Source organism: Elaeis guineensis, chromosome 3 (assembly GCF_000442705.2).
Source record: "Elaeis guineensis isolate ETL-2024a chromosome 3, EG11, whole genome shotgun sequence".
In the NCBI taxonomy this organism is placed as follows: domain Eukaryota; kingdom Viridiplantae; phylum Streptophyta; class Magnoliopsida; order Arecales; family Arecaceae; genus Elaeis; species Elaeis guineensis.
Window position 1 is genome coordinate 8278654 of NC_025995.2, and position 22176 is coordinate 8300829.

General features: G+C 38.7%; 1 protein-coding gene across 1 annotated transcript in view; it reads right to left on the reverse strand.

The window, feature by feature from the left end:
* Positions 1–12362: 12362 nt before the first annotated feature.
* LOC105042354 (sulfate transporter 3.1-like) overlaps positions 12363–22176 on the reverse strand; it is a 61961-nt gene continuing 52147 nt past the window's right edge. Inside the window, exons 2-6 of the mRNA XM_073253328.1 lie at positions 13901–13976; positions 13620–13811; positions 13418–13503; positions 13256–13332; positions 12363–12536 (exon numbers count right to left, since the gene is read on the reverse strand). Of these exons, the coding sequence (XP_073109429.1) occupies positions 12363–12536; positions 13256–13332; positions 13418–13503; positions 13620–13811; positions 13901–13976 (605 nt within the window). The remainder of the gene's footprint in view (positions 12537–13255; positions 13333–13417; positions 13504–13619; positions 13812–13900; positions 13977–22176) is intronic.

Sequence of the window (22176 nt, forward strand, 5' to 3'; positions counted from 1 at the left end):
TTAGACATAAGGTTAGAATCATAGAGTTAATGGCTCATGTGAAGAAATTGATTAAATCTAATCAAATATTAAATTAAATTAAATTCATATTTCTCTATAACCAATACAATAGTTATAGATGGTCAAGTTCATATCTTTGATTAGACCAAATAGACCTTGATTGTGACTCAGTGATTGAACTAGTTAACCAATTGATATCTAAGGTAAGTTTAACATTTCGATCGATGGTTTTTAATTGGGAGCAGCTTACCTGACCATTTCGATGGTGTCTATGGCAAGCTTAGCAGACCCTTCTACTAATCTCACTTATCTAGCCAATTTGGTGGATTATGTCTTGATTAGACAGCTAAGTGATTCGAGTTAACTCATGCCATTAAGGTTGTTCAGTGTGACTGATCTAGGTGCTAGTTCGATCAGCATGATCCTAATCTGATTAAGTGACTTGGTGAAGTCAGTGAGAGGATTGTGATCTACTGATTGATCTTTTCTTCTCTCTTCTCTAAATTAATTAATTTTTTTAAATTATTAGATCTATAAAATGAGCTAGTTATGAGGATAACTGGATCATAGTCTCCTATTAAGATGAATGGTAATGGATCTATTATTTTTGATTGATATTGCAGGCGCCATCCATCTGGTATTCTCTTAGAATGGAATTATCATTTATTATATGATGACTCTATTGTACTATCTGATGATGGTTGTATTGATCGAGCTATCCTCGTGCCTGATCATTCATTAGTTAGATTCATTGAGTCAGTTTATGTTAATGGTTTGACCTAACCGAAACTTTCAGTGGAGGCCCATCGCCTACTAAAATAAAATCTGAGGCTAAATTAACTACTAAAAATTATTAGAAAAAATAATTGATTGAGAACCTATCCATAGGTGCATATGGATTGACTGAGCCATCCTCAGGCCTGTATGCAGTCTATGTAGATTCTAGTACCTACTAAGGGATTAAACTAATTCTTCGAATTGAAGGTAAAGGCTATCAATTCGTATAAAATAGTGGAAGAACCTTTAAACTAAAATCCAAGTCTTTAGGTTTGATCAATTTATAAACATAGAGGTTTTGTATTTTTTTTTTAGTTATAACTAGATGTTTGTTGCTCCATTCACTGTTTGACAGTGAGTTATTTATAGAACCCAACTTCGATAGATGGTATTGGAAGTTGCAAATAGTTCTAGGATACGAATAGATCCTATATATAATTATGGATCCAGCACCTGAAGTTCTCACATCCAACACATATGATGCGATCAAAGGTACTTATCAAAAGTGGCCAAATGATCATATCACCATACGGTGTTATTGAGAGTAGTGAAGAACATGAATTTAGTTATAAATTCGATGATGTTCAGTGGGAGAAAATCCTTCAAATATTGAAGGAGTTCTTTTGCACCTCTGAAGATGTGTCTTCGATGGGCAATAATCTTTGAGAAATAAAAAAAAAAGGTATTAAAGAGTCGTGCTTGGGCTGAGGAGCCCGAACTGACAAAAAAGTCTAAGATTAACCTAGTTTAGCACAATCCCTTGATCCTACCAGGCAAAAAAAGAAAAATTAGCAAGGGTTGCTAGACAAAGTACTTATATGATAGTATCTTGTGATTTCTCTATCTGTGATACTACTATCTGGATATTGGATATCGAAAGTCTATGCAAATTATTACAATGACTTCAGGTTAGCAGAATGTTTGAAAATAGCAAGAGATTCTTGAACATTAGAGATGAAAGTTATGTTTTAATCTTGATTTTAAAAATTGTCAAGCCTATTTTCAATTCTAACAATATCATTTTAGTGATTGTCACTATTATTTAATGATTTTGTGATATCATTATGAATGATGTCAAAATCATGTGGATAACTAAGAAATGATATTTACACAGTTTGTTAGTATACTGCACACAACAAACAAACTTCTTAGAGTAGATAATGTCATGAAAGTCTATCTTTGGTAATTTAAGCTTGATCATATAAACAAGAATAGGATCAACAGGAGATAATTCTTGAAGTCAATGGTTGAGAATTATTGTCAACCTATCAATCCTATCTCTTTAGTAAGATGATCGAATCATCTTTTGCTAGAAAAGGTGAACTAGTCAATGATATTCTGAGTCTGATACATATTGATATATTAGAACTATGAACATGTTTATCATAAATTTGGATTATTTGAAATATTCAAATAATTTTTTAATAAGGTATAGAAACAAACTGGAAAGAGCATTGAAACTCTTTGATCAAACTAAAGAAGAGAATACCTTTTTGATGAGATTTTTGACATATCTAAAAAAAATAGGATTCTCTCTTATTGGTATCGACTTTGTTAGATATACTTTGATCTATGATGGAGTTTATAAATTTACCAATCTTTTTTTAGAGTTATGCTCTTGAGACTGCTTGTTATGTTCTGAACTAGATTTCGAATTAATCAGTTACAAAGACTCCATATGAGATATGGACTAGGCATAAGCTGATACTTTCTTACCTTAGGATTTGAGAGTGTTTGTTTTATATTAAGCATTTGCAAATCGATTAGCTTAGATCCCGATCCTATATGTATTATTGTGTAGGATAACCCCAAAGAATCTAGCAGATATAACTTCTATCATGCTAAAGAACAAGAGTTGTTCGATATTTTTTTTAAAAAAGAAGTACCTTGGTGAAGGAACCGATGTCTTTAATGTGAAATTTATGAAATTCAACAAGTAGAAGAACCAACACAATCTAGTGAATCCATAGAATCGAATTTGATTAGATCAAATTCGAAATCTATTGTAAAGGCACCATTAAAAAAATTTGATAGAGTACCATATCTGTTGGATAGATACTTCGGTATCTTGATACGGGACGTGATCCTGTTGCACTCGATGAGAACAACAAGGATCTAATCACCTATATGGATGTCATGCAGAGATCCGACTCTGATTAATGGCATAGAGCCATAGAGTCCGAAATGAAGTCCATAATGGTCAATGGTGTATAGACACTCATTAATCCACTCAAAAGGATAAAATTCATAGGGTATAAGTGGATCTTCAATAGGATTAAAGAGCACAGACGAAAAGATGGAGACCTAAAATGCCCATCTAGTTGTCTAAAGATATTGTCAACATTATGGTATTGATCATAACGATATAATTTTTTCTTATGATAATGCTAAATATTTTAGAGTTGGAACATGCATTTTGATAAATGATCAAAATGCATGGCTTCAGTAAGAATAAAAATAAACACTGCAAATACAAATGGGTTAATAGTTTTGTGAGTGTATTTCTTATTTTGTATATGAATAAAATTTTCTTAATCAAAAATGATATTCTTTACATTACAGGGAATAAAGGTTTCACTATTATCATAGTTCTCCATAAAGGACTTTGGAAAAGTATTTCTCATCCTAGAGATGAAGATCTATGGAGATAGATCTAAGAGGCTACTTGGATTATGCCAGTCCAATGTATATAGAGTATTTATGAGTCGAATTTATTCTATCATGTACATTATGTATGAGATCGGATATGATATACTCACTAGGATAGTGAATGGATACCTGCAAGATCTGAGTTAGAATCACTAGAAGGGCATCCTTAGGTATTTGAGAAATACTAAGGATCAGTGACTCAGTTATGGAGAATCTGACTTAAAACTTTTAAAGTATGACTCCAATTTTTAGTTAGATATATAAATAGCAAGAATGTATCGAAATACATTCTTATCCTAAATAATGGAGTAATCTGCTGGAAAAGTTCCAAGCAGAGCAATATAGCCAATTCAATTTGTGAGACAGAATATATTGCAGTATTCGATACTTGCAAGGAAGCTATATGATTGTACAGATTTACTGACAAGCTAGGAGTGGCACCCTCCGATGATGGTCCTACTGTATTGTACAGCACCGGAGCCATAGCTCATGCCAAGGAGCCGAAATTCTATTAGCTTATCAAACATTTTGCATCGCTACTATCTTATTTGAAAAATCTGTTAAGGTAATATCAATTTTTAAAAGATCGATAGAAAGAAAAATTTAACCAACCCATTTACTAAAGCCTCGATATCTAGAAGTTTTAAGATGATAAATCGAAGATGGATATATGATACTATACTGATTGACTTTAGTCTAAGTAAGAGTTATTGAAAAATATGTCTTAAAGTCAATTGTTTGATGATTGTGCTAATTATAAATGTATATGAATTGATAAATAATAAAATTTATTTGATCCTTTTCATCACAAGATTATATCTTCTAATGAACTCCTATATTGTGATGAAGTCCTTAGGACTACTTTGATCGGTAAAAGAAGATTTATCACGTAGTCTTTAAATTGATTAATGACCAAACAATACGCTATTATTAGGACGATAGCGATATCAAGTATAGATCATTGTGTGCCATATGCGTTGGTTGTCCTCATAACTAAACGGTGTGGAGACACTGGTATGGCATGCAGGTGAGATGTAAGAGTACATCGTCACAAAATATGACCAACTATAGAGCACTCTACTGTCAAGGATAGCTCACGAAGGGTATGGATATAAGTATCCTTCCGACCTGATATCACCACGATGACTTACAAGCAACTCACTATACTTTAGTGCCAAACTAACTGAGTTTTTAATTCAGTAACAAAAGATTTTTAGGTACAGTTAAGTACTTATCAAGTCGGTACGTGAGTCAAGATGTGATTGATCCCTCTAAATTAGTAGGAGTTAATGTATCAATGTATTTCAATTTAGCAAAAGCTGAGCTCGGATAATCCATATAATGAATTTAAAAAATTAAAATATAATGTGAATGACTTATCTAGGATTAACAGTTAAATCTTAGATTATCCTCGAGCATTAGAGTCAAAAAAATTAATTATACGGTAACCATATGCCAATAGATTCTTAAATGTTGCTTCACCATCATTCGATCTATCCGAACGTCGAATCACCATTACTAGATAGCTACATCGATTGATCTTAAAATTTATTTTTATGCTATCGGCTTAGGTTCGAACCTATGGGGTTACACTCAAAAAAAATTTCTAACTGATCATGTGGCTGATCAGTGATTGAGAATCGTTCAAGGGCTTAATCGTCAATTCGATTGATGATTAATCTTATGTAAAAATTATAATAAATTTATTCATCAAGTATTGATGAATTAATGAAGGATTAATTAGTAATTAGATTGTTAATTAGCTTAATTTGATTAAATAAAGAGGATTAAATAAAATCTAATTGAATTAGATTCAATTAGGTTTGACTCGATTAGGTTATGAGATGACCTAATCATTAAGGAAGAAATATCTCTAATTTGATCAAGATTTTAGTTCAATCAATTTTTAATTTAATTAAGATTTGATTAAAAATTTATAAACCTAATTAGATTAGATTTTATATATTTTATTTGAGCTAAACTAGATGTGATTTGGTATGGATTCAAATAAGGAAACCTAGAGTCCTTATAGGATTGGACTCTCCTTCTCCCATACGCCACAATTTTGATGCCATTCTTCATCATGCCAAAAGATTTTTTGCATGAACTTTTCTCCATGCAAAAGAGCTCTCTTCCTTCTCTATCTCACATCCAAGAATGAATAAATATCTGATTTTATGGTATGTTCAAATCTGATTTGAAATTGGATACCATAAAAGATAATGTTTGACATTATCTACAAGCTTGCCACCCACATTCTTTTTATTCCATTCTTTTGTGCGACAAAAGAAGATTTTTGTGCTGTGGAAAATCAGATGGGATCTAATGTTACCATAGAAAATAAAGAGAAGAGGCGTCACATTATTTTTTGGGCATTAACTTTTGAGAGGAGGCGACATCTTTGGAAGGGTCCAAACATTGTTGGACTCTTCACCCCTAGTCATTACACACCTAATAAAAAGGGGATAGAGATCTCTTTTGTGCGTGTAAGATAGAAGAGAGAGGGCTTTCATGGTGAGGGGTCTTGGGTGTGAGTTTATGGCATGAAAAAGGGAGAGAAGAGTTCTCTTCTCTTGGGTGAGCGCAAGATCAAAAAATTCTAGGGTTTGGAACAAGGGTTTGGGAAGAAAGAAAAATAAAAGAGAAAATAGTTTCTTCTCTATATTTTTTTTACCTCTTTATCTCCTTCAGAAGTCTATCTTCAATCTCTGAAAAAGTTTCAAAAAATTTAAAGAAGGGATCCAGATCAGTCAAGAAGAAAGTCTTCGCACGAACTAGCACTCCTGAGAAGATCGATCAGATTGGAGCTTTAAGTAGATTTTTCGTAGAGACCGGATGAGTGTGCGGCTATGAGCAACTAGCAAGGATCATCTTACTATATCTTTCAGTAGTGACGATCATCTATCCACACTCAGATATCGAGTTTTGAACTCAGATTATAAGTAGATGTGATCTACTACTTACATCTATGCATTCAGATTTTATCATGTGATTATTTCAGATTTTATATGCAACATATCACGTCATAGATCTTAGAACAAGTTGATTTGATGATTGTATCATATGCATGTTAGATTAATTTAATTAATTTAATTATCTTTCACTGTAATTTATTTAAAAAAATTTTAAAATACATGCATGAAATTATCTACGTTCACCCGCATCCTTCACCCTAGATGTTTGTAAAGATCTAAGTTTGAGGGGTGGCCAATGGGGTGTAGTTGTTGAAACATCGAGGAGGTCTTCTCGATCAAGGAGCTTTTGCAAGTTATGAGGATTCTTCTTCACCTCAGTTTGGGTGCATGTCCATTCTTGTTTGAGGCCTGACCTTCTTCTTACCAATGTGCAATCTGACCCTCCTTGACTTACATGTATTTGCAGGTCTAAGTCAAATGGTTGGCATAATCCCTCAAGAACATCCTATTGAGGGAGTAGATGAGGCACTTGCTGTGGAGGCCTCGCTTTAGAGCCAACATGGAAATGACTTCATTAAGGTTGCATACTTCTAGTGTGGCTGTATTAAAACACACTATGTTATCCCACAGTGAAGGTGATCACAAGCCGCATGGTGGGAGCCTCAGTGAGAAGGCAATTATCGATTGATGGTGCCTGTTCGGCACACACTCTGGGGAGCATAGTCCGAAATTGCTGACTCTATCAAGATGTCATATGTTGGGGAATAGGTGCAGAGGTTGTTGTTGCTCCATTGTCTGCTGTAGATGCTAGATGGAATCAGTCAGCACTTGGGCCTGGTGATCGGATGACTCCACCCTAGATTCATTGGGTGAACTATCGATGAAAAGTGGTGGAGTAGTTGCATCTTGCCATAATCTCTCTCCTTTATTGGATTGCTAGGCCCTTCTGCTAGTGCCAAATTATTGCATCAAGGCTCCGATGAGAGCTGATGTGGCTAAGATGAACTGTTGGTCCAAAAATTAGGATGCTATAAGGAACCTACAAAAAAAGTCCACACTCACTAAAAATTCTTCGATGAGGGATCCTCCGATGATTAGGTCAACCGCAGCTTGAGAACAATAGAAAAGGAGAGAGTGGGGAGAAGGGTATTTTCTTTTTTCTCTTTGGAGTATAGCTCACCTCGAGGGTCCCCAAGTTACCTCTTTATATAGAGATAGAGTCACAGACTATCGTGCCTGATCCTGATAGGTTGTCAGACCAAGCCACAATATGTCAAACCACTAGGATAGAGAATCTGCAAGTTAGAGATTGTCAGTCATGGATAATAGCCACATTCTGATAGTTCATTGAAAGATTTTTGATGGTGGCCTACATGGCTGAATAAATCTGTGACCTGAGATCAGCACACAGTCGGTGCCTCAGATCGGATGTGTTATTGTCGGTGTTGGTCATGAAAAATCATCCTGTGTGGTGGCAAGATTCTGACCCTTAGGTCGGTAGACACTCGGGTCGGGAGGTCGAGTAAGAGCCAACGGGATCATTCCATCCTGGCTCTCTGTGACTATCTTGGTGAGTCATCGACTATAGTCATTGGCGTTGGGTCGATTACAAGGCTACAACAGCATGTTGATGCCCTTGATATGCAATTGAGGATAATGTTCAGGGATGAAGTCTGGTGAAGTTGACTGCTTCATCGCTAGAATGTCCAAATGATATTTGTCGTTTGGGGTCCACCTCAATACTTCCACTGATTCGAAGAGTACATCTGAGGATGAGCCTAAAAAATAATGGCCAAAATAGTTCGATCCTATAACAGAGGATATATATGTAAATATTAATTTTTGAAGGATATTCATGTAAATTCTAATATTTAAAAGGATATACCTTACTTCCTCAACATTCCATCAAAAAAATATTTTTTGTAATTATTCAATTAAACAAATGACTCAGAGTAGATAGCAACAACCATTTCATTGGACATGAGTATTTTTAATTTTCTGATATATGGTTTCATTAATAGAAATTATTTTATGCAGTGAGTAACAACCTTTTTTTCTTTTTTGGTAGAAGTGAGTAATAGGCTTTGACTGCTCACTGCAGTGTGTAAGTTGCCTTTGCTTTCCACATGGTGCTCTTATTACAAATTTTGGTTGACAATTCCCTCTACGTCTTAGGAGAGGTAATGAATGAAAATTTATCTGTATACCCATCAAAAGTTTCTCTCCACCCTTGGGTTTATAATTGCATATATGCAGCCAAACAAACCTTAGGCAACTGATGGAAAAGGTTTGTCCAAGAATCAATTGATAAGCAAAGGCGAGGGACGAATGCAAGAGGACATTGAGTGATGGTTTGCCATCCATATATGGTCACATGATACTTTGTAAGAAGCGGGGGAACAACAAGAGTTGCATTCTTTCCCAACCAAGAAAGTAAAGCAAAGCATGTTTCAATTTAAGATTTGTTTCTTCACTCAAGGAGACTGGAAGAAAGGCCTCCCTCCTTTAAACTAGCAGGGCTCAATTTAGATCATTTGGCCACAACTTAAAAAGAACAATTGTGTCTCGATTTCCATCTCCTATGATTTGGTCACCATTACGACTTTAACTAGTCTATCTCTTAGACAATATTGTCATCAACTTCATGTTGCACCAGGATCCGGTACCACAAGGTGCAACAAGAAGAAAGAAGAAACAAAACAAGAAACACAATACAAATACATGGATCGGCCTCAAGCCTACCTCCATGAGGCGTGCAAGCTTCACTATGAGAGAATAAAATAAAATCAATACAAGAAGAACTCACCACTCAATCCTTGTACAAGAATCTCTCAATAAAAAGCTTCAAAACCCTCACAAAAGCTCTCTGAAACCTCAGTTGAAGCCTTTCTACACCTCCAAGACATCACCAACTCCCAATGCAACTGACAGCTTGTTAATCGGAGTTATATAAACTCTAGAAATTGTAAAATACTGTTACGCTAGGAAACAGAGTCCCAATCAAGCCTAGAATCATCCGTGGTTATCCAATCATGATTGGCTCGCACCAGAGCCTTTCGATCGTGTATATCAGGGCCACCGATCACCTGATCAAGCTCGGATTCATCCTTAGCTGTTCGATCATGATCAACTACGATTTGGACCATCTGATCGTGCAAAAAATAGTCTGAACCATGTGTGGACTGCATGTTCGATCCACGTCGGTCCCATAGACCGCCTAGCACCCCGCAGTCCATGGTGGACCGCGTAGAGGTGCTGGGTCGCCTGTGCGTGGTGGGCCGGCCCACGCATGCACTCGCACTGGACCCACCCATGCACAGGCCGTGCCTACGCGAGCACTTCTCTACGGGGCCCGGCCATGCGTGCCTATGCGAGCGCTTCTCTATGGGGCCCGACCGTGCCACCGTCGGCCGCCGTTGCCTCATGCACCATGCCGTCTGCTCCAATCTTCTTTCACGTGTATTTTCTTCGTTTGGACTCCGTTTGGACTGTTCTTGAGCTTGTTGAACTCCGTTCGTCATCTTAGACCTCACTATGGGCTCAATATGGATCGAATCTAAAGATATATTTCCTACAATCTCCATCGTGACTCAATATTTAACCCCCATGTATCTCTGAGAGCATGTGATCCATCTCACCCCCACGCTCTGGGGCATGCCTGCTGTCTCATGGATGGTCAAACATGAGAGTTGAGCTAGGCCACTCGATCTCACCTCTGTCATGGGCTGTGTCCACTCTGACCAAAGATTTGCTCGGGATATCATCCTGTGGCAATAGGAATCTCATCCTGCGATATCGCCTCTCATCCTCCCGAGTCTCCCGTCTAGTGCCCGATCCACCTCCACTTGGAGCTCCACCTCGCTCTGGACTCCTTCTGGCTCCTGAAGCTCCACCTCGCACTGGACTCTCCATCAGGTAGTAATATCCTCTCATCCTTTTTTTTTCTTCTAGAATAATTCTATCACCACATAACACCTTCAGGATTCCTCCACTAGTTACTGTCCTGTAGCCTCTCAAGTTCAATCTACTCAGTGAGATAAGATTCCATCTAAAATCAAGTATGTATTGAATCTTTCCTAATCTTCTCACTGCACCATCATGTGTCCTCCAGCTGACCGTCCTGATGCCTCTGATCACACAGCTCAATCCATCCGATAGATAAACAGTGTCCTCACTGCTCTTTAGGGAGTCAAATTGCTCCTCTCTGCAATATACATGATAGGTATATGCATAATCTAAAATTCACTACTGAAAAGAAGTAGATATCTTGTCAGATATCTCTAGAACATCATCCTCTGACTCGCTACTGGCTGTCGCTATAGTAACCCTCGTCTGATCTCTGAGTTGAGGGTAATATCTAGTTAGATGTCCCAACTTGTCATACTGGTAACATCTAATCTTGCTCAAATCCCTCATCCTGGACTTGGATTGCCCTCGTCACGATCTCCTATCGCTTTGTCTACTAACTCTTGCTCCTCCAGAAACCATCAAAGCTGAGCTGCCACCATCTGAGCTCGAAGCTAGGTTCTTTCTCTTAAGAATTTTGTTCAGAAGAATTACCGTAATAACCTCATCTATCTTGATGGTGCTCTTCCCTACTAGAAGAGCAGTCACTAAAGACTCATACGAAGGAAAAAGCCACACTAGCAAGACCAGCGCCCTAGTCTTCTCCTCAACTTTCTCACCAATGCTAAGGAGGTCAGTGAGGATCTTCTGAAAGTGGTTGAGATGCTCCTGCACGCTCTGTCCCTCAGTCATCCGCAGTTGGTAGAACTACCTTCAAAGGAAGAGGGTGTTGGTGAGAGACTTCGCCATGTACAACTCCTTGAGCTTTGACCATAGTATCATCGAAAAAATCTCGTCAAGCACATGAATCACCACCTCATCCGCTAGGTACAAACGGATCATACTCATCGTTTGCATCTGGAGCCATCTCTAATCTTGCACCTCTATAGTGGTCGGCTTCTCCTCGCACAAGAGAGCATCGATCAACCCTTACTAGATGAGCACGTCTTTCACCCTCATTTGTCATAAAGAAAAATTACTCTTTCCATCAAACTTATTGATCTCCATCTTTATTGTGCTTATCTTCACCATCTTCTATCTCGATTATCACCACTGCAACCTATGCTCTGGCACCACCTTGCTCTGATACCAATTGTTGTGCTAGTATCCGGTACCATAAAGTACAGTAGGAAAAAATAAAATAAAATAAGAAACACAATATAAATATATGGATCGGCCTCAAGCCTATCTCCACGGGGGGTGCAAGCTTCACTATGAGAGTATAAAATAAAATCAATACAAGAGGAACTCACCACTCAACTCTTATACAAATCTTTCAACAAACAGTCCCAAAATCCTCACAAAAGCTCTTTAAAACCTCTGTTATAGCTTTTTTGCACCTCCAAGATATCATCAGCTTCCAACGCAACTGACGGCTTGTCAATCGGAGTTATATATAGACTCCAAAAACTCCAAAACACAGTTACATTAGGAAACAGTGTCCCAATCAAGCCTAGAATCATCTGTAACCGTCCAATCATGATCGACTCGCACCAGAGACATTCGATCGTACACATCAGGGCCACCGATCACCTAATGAAGTCTGAATTTGTCCTTAACCATCTGATCATGATCGGCTACGATTTAGACCGTCGGATGGCACAAAAAATAGTCTGAACCGCAAGTGAACCATATGTTCGGTCCCCGTCGGTCCCATAGACTGCCCAGCACCTTGCGGTCCATGGTGGACAGTGCAGGGTCGCTGGGTTGCCCGTGCACGGTGGGCCAGCCCATGCGCACGCTCGTGCCGGGCCGCATCCACCTGCATGCACGCATCTCCATAGGGCCCGGCCGCACCACCGCCGGCCGCCGTCGCCTCGCGCACAGTGCCGCCTGCTCTGATCTTCTTTCGTATATATTTTTTCTGTTTGAACTGTTCTTGGGCTCGTTGGACTCCATTCATCATTTTAGACCTCACTGTGGGCTCAATATGGACCGAATTTTGAGACATATTTCTTAACACTTCGACATTTCATTGACATCCCCGAGCCTGCGTGTGTGCAGAATGAAGTTACATGCAGCAATCACTTCTCCTACCGTTAGAAAAATCCACTCTTGGCCAATGGTTTCGAGGACCTTTGATTTCTCTAGCTTCTTTATTATCTCACTTCCAGGATTTGCCAACACAAGCTGTTCATTATAAAAGCAATTAATTTATGAGATATTAGCATATATCTTGACAAATCATATCTTCATGATGGTAAGATATGCAGTATGGAGAGTAATTTTAAGATAAATAGCAATATTTGATGATCTTAATTAGCTCCCCCGTAAACATAGCCCTGTTCCTCCTTCCGAGGTAATCTCAGGTGATGTTAATGCCTACTTATTGTTGCTATTCTTATACAGTGTATTGGAACATCAATATATCTAAGTAGATTGGCCTGAAATTTGGTTGTCTCAAAAAGGAGAAATTATACCCTATACTGCATGTACCATGTCACCATGCATCATACTAATCACCTTGTTTTCTTCGTTTCAGCCCCATTCATTATGTGCTCGTCTCAATGATTCACCCACTGAGGTGATTGGCATGATGTACAACATGTCCGTGCATGCGACATAGGATATAATTTGCCCTTAATTATAGGGCCATGCCAGAGTTCGATATTGTTAAACATCATGGGGTTTTGGGTCTAGGATCTTGACCCACAATCTTGATCAGTCTCTATCCCTCTCTCTTAGTCTCATTTGAATCCATCTTTTGACCTAGTCTAGTTAGTTCATGCTGGGCCTACTGGATATTGGATTTAGATTTTCGACTACATTTTGGTATGGATTTGATCTGGGTTTATTTAGTGCCATGTTGTAGATAAGGAAAACTAGTTGATCAAATAAAGCATAATAACCTGAAGCCCGCTTCTATCCACACTGTTCTTGACTTCCTCCAACATGCTAATACCACTAGTGTCAATGCTGCTCACAGCTGCTACCAAACAAAGCAAACAAATATATTAGCTGGTGCCAACACCCACAAGATAGTATTCGCACGTGTGGACAGCCTCACTTACCACCCAAGTCCAGGATTACATACTGCAAGCTAGTCTCCCCCTTGGACTTCAGTTTGTCTTCCTCCTCGTCGATCGACCGTGAGATTCTAAACAGCAGGCACCAGCAATCTCCATGAACAAAATGACACTCAAACACTAACCAAATCATGCACGCTAGTACTTTCATGCAAATGCGCTAGAATGCCATTGATGGTCCACTTACCTCTCTCTTGAGTAGCTAGCACTGGCAAAGTAGATCGGAGCATCAATATGGAGTATGAACAATCCAGGAACACTTTGGGCCACTGGATACTGGTCCATCCGTCGGTAGACCATGGAGTTTGGACTGTTACCAAGCACGAAGGTCCTCGTCCTTGCCACGAATAGTAAAACCGGAAGTATGGACATTGCGACCCTGTATGCATGTGATATTTGCATCATTCATCTCTAGTTAGAAGATAAAATGCAAAGCTATCAAACCGAACTAGGGTTTGAAGAACACGCACTGCGATGACTAATCCAATCTCGACACTACCAAAGATAACCCCCAAGTGTGCACCTAAGCATACAAAGAAATCAACTGGATGCTATTGTTGCTCTAAGAGGATTGAAGGACTCACCACTTGGACGCCATGGTTTTCAGCATGAGTAAGGTACACCAGAAGGCTTCCCAGTTTCACTGACGTCAAAGGGGCTGCAGCAGAAACCCAGAAGAACTTGGGCTTTCTCTTACTCTGATCATGTTGCGCCATATAAATTTATTAAAATGATCAGTACATTATTTATTACAATAATGTAATAACATATATGAGACTGTAATAGAAACTTAACTAAAAATGTTTCTTCATTTTTCTAAAGAAAAGCCTTCTTTTCTTCCGATACATTAATTTTCATCACTAACTGATATAATATCAAATGTTTGTGGCAAAGGGGTCAAGTCTTTTTTTTAACTTGGACCCAGCCCAACAAATTCAACCGAAGTTGCGTGGAGTTGGACTCAATCCAGTGGTTTACACTTCTAGAGGATGGGTCAAGCCAGTTAGTTGTGGTCTGGATTAGGAGTGGGAATTGGATCGGGTCAGACTAGGTACAGGTTGGTTGGATACAAAGTAAATAAAAAATCTATCAATCCAAATATGATATTTTTATTAAATAAGTCAAAAATTTAAATCCGAATCTGGCCATTGTATTAAATAGATATTTATAAAAAATTGAATCTAAGTTAAAAAAAGACTAAACGGTTAAGTATTGCCAGCCCTCACTGGGACCCATGTTCAAGGAGACCAATCATGGAATGGATGGTGGGACTTGGCTGTTGGCCTTCAATTATTAGCTACCAGCACATCATCCAACTCCTGTTACCTGCTCAGCTGAGTAAAACTAAGTAAAACTGTACCTGCTCAGCTTTTGGCGAGTCAAAGTTGCAAGATATTGGTTCAGAGTCGCCATAAAAATATTATCAGCTCTACTCAGTTTCAGACTTCATCTATAGTAATATTTTCGTTTATGCGGGTAAATATGTTAACCATATCTCAATATTTAAAGAAAAAGGAGATTTGGAGTTTCTTTCTTCATTAACTTTTGCTCATCAAATGGCACAAACCTTGCGGAATTAGCAAAATTGTGTTCTAAATGGTATCACATTTTGTCAAATATCACCTTTTGGTATACACACAGATTGCTTAACATTTTGTTGAAAGTTATTACCTACAAGGATGCATGGACAAGCACTAGAAGACAATGTTGTCTCAATTCCGTGAATGGTGAGGACTAATACAATAGTTGGGCAAAGACATTCCCTTCCTCCATTGGATGAGGGTGGGAAGCTTTTGCCCCTCTCAATGTGTCACGGGAGCATGATACGAAGTGGCGAAGGAAACAAGACAAATGTTATCTGTATGGATTTATATAATATGGAATTTTGTAGCAGTCTGAAATATTTGGACACCTGCTTGCTATTTCTCATATTCCTCATGACCAAGTATACAAGGCAAAGGATATTTGTTTTTATTAGGATTTACAAACGACTATAAACTTCACAGAAACCAACTCATTTGGGTATTTACTTGCTATCTGGTTAATTAATTTATTCCTTCCTTTGTGATTGGTCTAGTGAGGATCAAGATCGGGTACGTTACTGCAAACCTAACCTTAAGCCAGAGTATAATTTTGTTTCTCCTTCTTGCAACAACAATACAGTTTGATATTTTCAAAGATTTAGTTTGATGTGGTGTATTATATCATCCTTCACATGGACATATTTTTCCTCCTAGTATACTTGTTTCTTATGTTTTCCTATAATGTGTTTTCCATAAACTCCCATCTGTTTCTATACAGTCAGACTGGAGCTCTCATCATTCTATTGTAAGACAAAAAAATAAAGTTAAAACCACAACAAGAGAAACCCATGTGTTAGGACTAAGTTACTATCATATTAGACAAGCATAAATTACATATAATTACAAATAAAGCCACAGCAATGGCTAATTAAGCCCCTCTTCTACTAATTAAGAAATGATTTTGTTCATGAATGAGATGTTCTCCCGAGTGTTTTAAAAAGGTAGTTCTTCTCCTATACTTATAGTTCTGAAACTCTCAGTGATAATTAAATATTTAACACGATTCTTTTGTTATACTGATGCAATAATTAATTTTTTTTGATTCCAAAATGGTCCTATACTATTATCTGGCATCATGCCTATGACATTTTTGTCATTTATCGAGTTGGGAAGTTATATACTGCCATGTTCAAAGTGTAGAATTTTACGGGCGATAGTTAATATAGAAAACCTCGAAGCTTTGACTCCTATGTCTGACTTTTAAGGATCACCTACTATTTTATTAGTAAATTAAGGATCACTGCCATCTCTCGATGACTCAGCCTTTTTTAGCTTAAAAGGATCCCTAAAAAAAACCGTAATATATATTCTTACCGTCTAACATAGCTAGAACTCATCTTTCTCTAATGTTTGGCCAGTTTTGCAGCCCTTCTACATTATCTATTTCTTTGGTTTTTCATGATTATTGTTGCCGCTAAACTCTAATGGCACCATGTCAAGAGGTCGGTCAAGCACTCTGGGGGGTGTTGGCTTTCCTCCATGGCCGACGGACTTGCAAAGAAAATATGCTCGCTGAAATATGTCCGATAGGAGATCCTTTGATGTCTAAGTAAACTAGAGCTTAAGAAACAATCGAAAGAGAGGAGGCGAGTAGGAAAAGAGTATTAGCTCTCCATCTAGAGTTACTTGAGGGTCCCTTTATTACTTTTTTTATATAGATATAGAATCATAGGTTGTTATGCTAGAATCTGATAGGCCCTAATAATCATGGTTATTAGTCATGGGTGCTGGCAGCTAGTCATGCTTGCAAATTGAATTTGTTAGACATGGGCATCAACAATAGGTTGTGTTCACAGATTAAGTTTGTTAGATATGGGTGTCAACCGCAAGTCGTGCTCATATTCTGAAGTTGTTAGGAGATTTTAAGGATCATTCATATGATCGTATGGGCCGATAGCCTGAGGTCGAGACAGGATCGAGACTTTGCCTTGGGTGCATTAATGCCCGCGTGAGTCGTTGAGCATCATCTCTTGTCATCGGTTGGGTCCCAACCTCGAGGTCACTGAATGCCCAATCTGGAGATCGAGCAAAAGCTAATAATGTAGCACTGCTTCACCCCAGGTTCTTGGGTCTCTCCTTGATATCCAAGGTGGTCTCGTCAAGTTATCAATGGATGCTTGGCCATGATCTAAGGAGGAAAGATTGGGTTGGATGGCGAGTGACCTCCATAAGACTTGCCCCCTACTCTCGAGTCCAAAGAAATTTCATTACTTTAGGCAAAGGGAGTAGTTAGCTCTATGGTTGGTCATCGGTTGCCAATCTTGAAAATATTTATTCCACAGTATCTAATAGAAGAATTCATTATGTTCTGATGGGCTTGTTGGTTGACTATTCTTAGTCTTCAAGGTTGAATGTTAGTTCCACCAGATGCTTGCCGGTTTCATCGACTGATCGAGTAGGTTATGAAGTAAAAGTCCTTGGCTCAGTCTCATGTCTGCAGTTGTATTTATCCGAAGTTATCCCAGAGTTGATCCTTGGTTACGAATTTTGTCAAATCAATGTCATCATTGTCAACTAACTAATCGTGCTATGATCAGAAAGTTCCTAACAACGCATTGCTCGAGGTTGATTTGAAGTTGATTCTTGATAGTAAATCTTGTCAAGTCAATATCGTCATCCTAGTCCTCCGTCCGACTTGTTCGAGGATAAAGAGTTCTAATTGGCCCTATCAAGAGATTTTCGGAGGGTTAGCCCCTTCATTGTCATCCTTATCCTCCATTTGACTCATTCGTGGATAAAGAACGCCAGATGGCCATGTTGAGGGGTTTCTGAAGAATTAGTCTCTCCATTATCATCTTTGATCTTTGCTCAACTCATCCATCGATGAAGAGTGCCAAGTGGCCATGTTGAGAGATCTCCAGAGAGTTAACACCTTCATCATCATCTCAGCCTTCGCTCCACTCGTCTGTAAATGAGAAGTGTTAGGTGGCCATTTTGAGGGATCCTCGAAGGGTTAGCCCCTTCATCGTCATCCTCAGCCTCCATTCGACTTATCTGTGGACGAGTGCTTGGTGGCCATGTTGAGAGGTTCTCAGAGGATTAGCTCTATGATCATTGTCCTCGACCTTTACTCAACTCGTTTGATAATGAGGAGTACCAGATGACCATTCCATATGGTCGGCACTTTCCGACCTAATCATTGGTGCTCGGATATCCCTATTTGATTGCTTTCCTTGAGGATTGAGGCTTGACTAAATTTTCTCAGATATATTTCTTCGATTGTTTCCAAAAACTTTGTTTGTCGTCAGCTATAGCTGACATCAGTTAGGTGTTTTACTTAGTTACTTTAACAAAAAGCCTTCATCAAAGCTCAAAGAAGATATTTTCATTTATATAATCAATGGACATACAACTTACTAGCACTACCTCTTTGCTCCCTTTGCTCAATGTTCTGCACCCTACTACCTATGAAGTCAGAGATTGTATTGACAATACCAATCATGGGTTGGTTATTGTTATTCTCCTCATCGAACCGATATCGGGGTAGCTTTTTGTTCTCGGTATTCCTCTGAGATAACTTAATTTAGTAATAAAAGCCTCACTTTTGCTTTCATTTGTAGCTTGTTAGAAATTTCTTGATTGAGTTGAAGTATTTTCAAGTCATGCAGTCGACATTTCCCTAAGTAGCTTTTACAATTGTAGAGATTCATAGTTAAGTAGATCAACACAAAATTCGAGTATCGAAGTTAGACTTATCAGTTTTTCTCAATTGGAATTTAACCAATTATTTCAGTTGGATATCAGTTGACTATTATTTCTAATATTGTGGCAATCTTTGTGTCATGGCCGACATGGCCATAGCTTCATTCAAGTTGTGAATCTCCAAGGTGACGGCATTGGAGCATGCCATGTAGTCCTTCAAGGACTCCCTTCCCATTGCTAGATTGAGAAGAGGCTATTCGAGTTCTGTGGCAACCTTCTACTGCTACTAAAGTGCATCACGAACTGCTTCTCCAGCTATTCAAAAGTGTGGATGGTGCCCCATTGAAAACCTGAGTACTAGATCGGAGCAGACTTCTTGAGAGTCATGGGGAAGGCAAGAAAAAGAAGGACATCAATGATCCCTTGAATTACCATAATAGCCTTATAGCTCTCGAGGTAGTCAAGTAGCTCCGAGAAGCTATTATAGGGCTCCAACTATGGCATCTTAAACCAAGGACGTATTGATTTTTCCATGATTCTTCTGGAGAATGAAGGATGGGTGTTGAACCTGAGGCCATCTACCTGACCATTGTGGTCCTCTTATAGCTCAGCAAGTCATGAATCAAGCTCTTGAAGCTTCCGATCATGGTCGTCCAGTCAACGGGAGTCATGATGGTGTTGAGAGTATCCCAGAGTCAAATCTTCATCAAATGATCCAGATAGGGACCAATGATGCTTCTCCCACTTTAAACTTTGGTGTTGAGGGGAAGCTTGTCGAGTCGGGGATCAGGGTGATAAGACTATCAAGTAGGCTAAGATTGTCGGTTGTGCTGGGAAGGAGTAGCATATGGACCTTGCTCCTTGGGCTATTACTACTGCCTCACCACCAACTGGAGGCTTTGGACAATGGTACTTGCTGTAATAGTGTAGTGAATTACTACTAATCCACTACTACTACTAGGTGGATAAATCTAGGCTTAGCTTTCGAAACTGGCCATTCCTCTCATCATGAGGAATGACGATCGGAATTGGCTGAAGCATTCGGCTCTCTCATTCTCACCATTTTTTACTTCAAAGTTGATTTTCTTTCCCTACCTGGCTTGCCAATATGTTGCCGCTAAACTCCGATGGTGCCACATTAGGAGTTCGATCGGGCACTTTGGTGGGTGTAGACTTTCCTTCATGATCGATAAAGCTACAAAGAATGTTCACTCACTAGAGTATATCCGATGAGGGATCCTCCGATGCCTAAGTCAACCAAAGTTTAGAGAACAATCATAGGAGAGAAGGAGGCAAGTAGGAGCAAAGTATTAGCTCTCCATCTAAAGTTACCTAAGGATCCTCTTATTACCTCTTTCATATATACATAGAATCATAGGTTATTACACTAGAATCTGATAGACCATTGGGGCCTATGCAGCCATGATCTAATAGGCCATTGTGACTCACCCGCTACCCCGTAATCAGGATTGTTAGTTATGGTTGCTAGTAGCTAGTTGTGCTTATAGATTAGGTTTGTTAGAGATGGGTGTCAGCAGTGGATCATGCCTGTGGATCAGATTTGTTAGATGTGGGTATCAGCCATAGGTCATGCCAATGTTCTAAAAGTTGTAAGATTTCAAAGCTCATTTGTATGGCCAAATAGGCCGACAGCCTGAGGTTGGAGAAGGGCCAAGGCTCTACCCTGGGTGCACTGGTGCTCGTATAAGTCGTTAAGCATCATCTCCTCTCGCCAGTTGGGTCCTGACCTTAAGGTTGATGATGTCCGATTTGGAGATCAAGCAAAAGTTGATAATGTAGCATCACTGCATCCCAAGTTCTTGAGTATCCCCTTGACATCCGAGGTGGTCTTGTTGGGTCATCAGTGGATGTTTGGCCTGCTGCAAACTGAGGAGGGAAGGTTGGATTGGATGGTAGGTAATCTACACAATAGTTGTATCTTTATGAGGGTCTTATTCTAATATTCTTGTTTTTTGAAGATAATGATTTGCCATATATACCTATGCATGACATCCAAATCCAAAGATCAGAGTCATATAAAAGTGATCGCTTACCAAGAATCTTATGAGAAGGAGCAAGAGGAAGCTGCAACCTAGAACCACTGTAACATCTGGCCCATTGGGCCCTAAACCCAAAAGTCCAAAAAAAAAAAGAAAAAAAAATTAGGGAGTCTTCTTCTCCCGACCGGCTCCTAATCGGAGTCAGAAACCTCATCGGAAAGGAGTCAAACTCCTCTCCTCCGACTTTATTTAAGGGGGAGACCCTTCTCTCTTTCTTCCATCATGAAAAACTTGGAGCAAAATGGCGAAGATCATCAGAAATCACCCATGAAAATCCTCTCCGTGCTTGCTGTGATTTCTCGTTGAAAAGGTCATCGGAGCTCGAGGTAAGCATATGGTTCTCTTCCTCTCTTCTCTTCCTTCTTTTCCGTGTCGGTGTGCACATTCGCCAGCGACCAGAGTCATCGAATTTTATCGTGGGAGAGGTTTTTTTTTTTTTTTATTTTCGGATGTTGGTGGTTGTCGCCGGCCATCGATTTGGATTCCTCCGGATGGCGGTGCGCTCTCCTCCGACTGCCGACCATTCTCATGCCGGCCGATCGTCGGTCGGCCAACCTTATGAGGGGACCATTCGGTCCCCTGTTTCATTTTTTTTTCACCCATGGGAGGCCACAGGAAGAAGTAAAAGAAGGAAGGAAAAAGAAAAAGAAAAGGAAAAAGGAAAAAGAAAAGAAAAAGAAAAAAGAAGGAAAAAGAAAAGAAAAAAGAAAAAGAAAAAAAAGAAAAATAAATAAATAGATAAATAAATAAATATGAGAGAAAATTTTTTCTCTCTCCTTCTGCCTGAACCATTACTTTCTCTCTCTAGAATTGAACTTTCTCTCTCTACTTTTTCTCTCTAAAATTTTCTCTCTCTAGATTATTTTTTTTTCTTGATTGATTTCTCTCTCCAAAGTTATCCTTCTAAGATTAGCATAGTGAAAGATTTCATTTTGATGATTTTGATCGAGTTTAGGAAAGAGTCCGATTCCAAGTGAGATTTTGATTTAGAATTTATTTAGATTTAATTTTGAATTAAAATTAATGTAAGAATATAATTTTGGATAATAGGCACTGAAGAATCTCCTAGAAGTTAGTCGATCTATTCATTCAGTGCTCTGTGAAAGGTAAGTCATGAATCATCTTCTCGAGATATTTCATATTTATTCTAAAAATAAATATTTATTCTTTAAAATTATGCATGATTTATGAAATTATGTTTTGAAAGAAAAGTGCTTTTGAAATATTATGGTTCGTCAATTATGCACATGTTTAGTAAAAATTATGATATGTTATGATACAAAAGTATTTGATACAGATCGAATTTATGCTCTCAGCCTAACTATGTTTCAGTGGACCCTGCTAGTGGAGGTTGTGCATTGGTATTTAGTGAATCCTATTAGTGGGGGTTGTGCGCTGGTATTTAATAGACCCTGTCAGTGGGGGTTGTGCGCTGGTGTTTGTGGACCCTGTCAGTGGA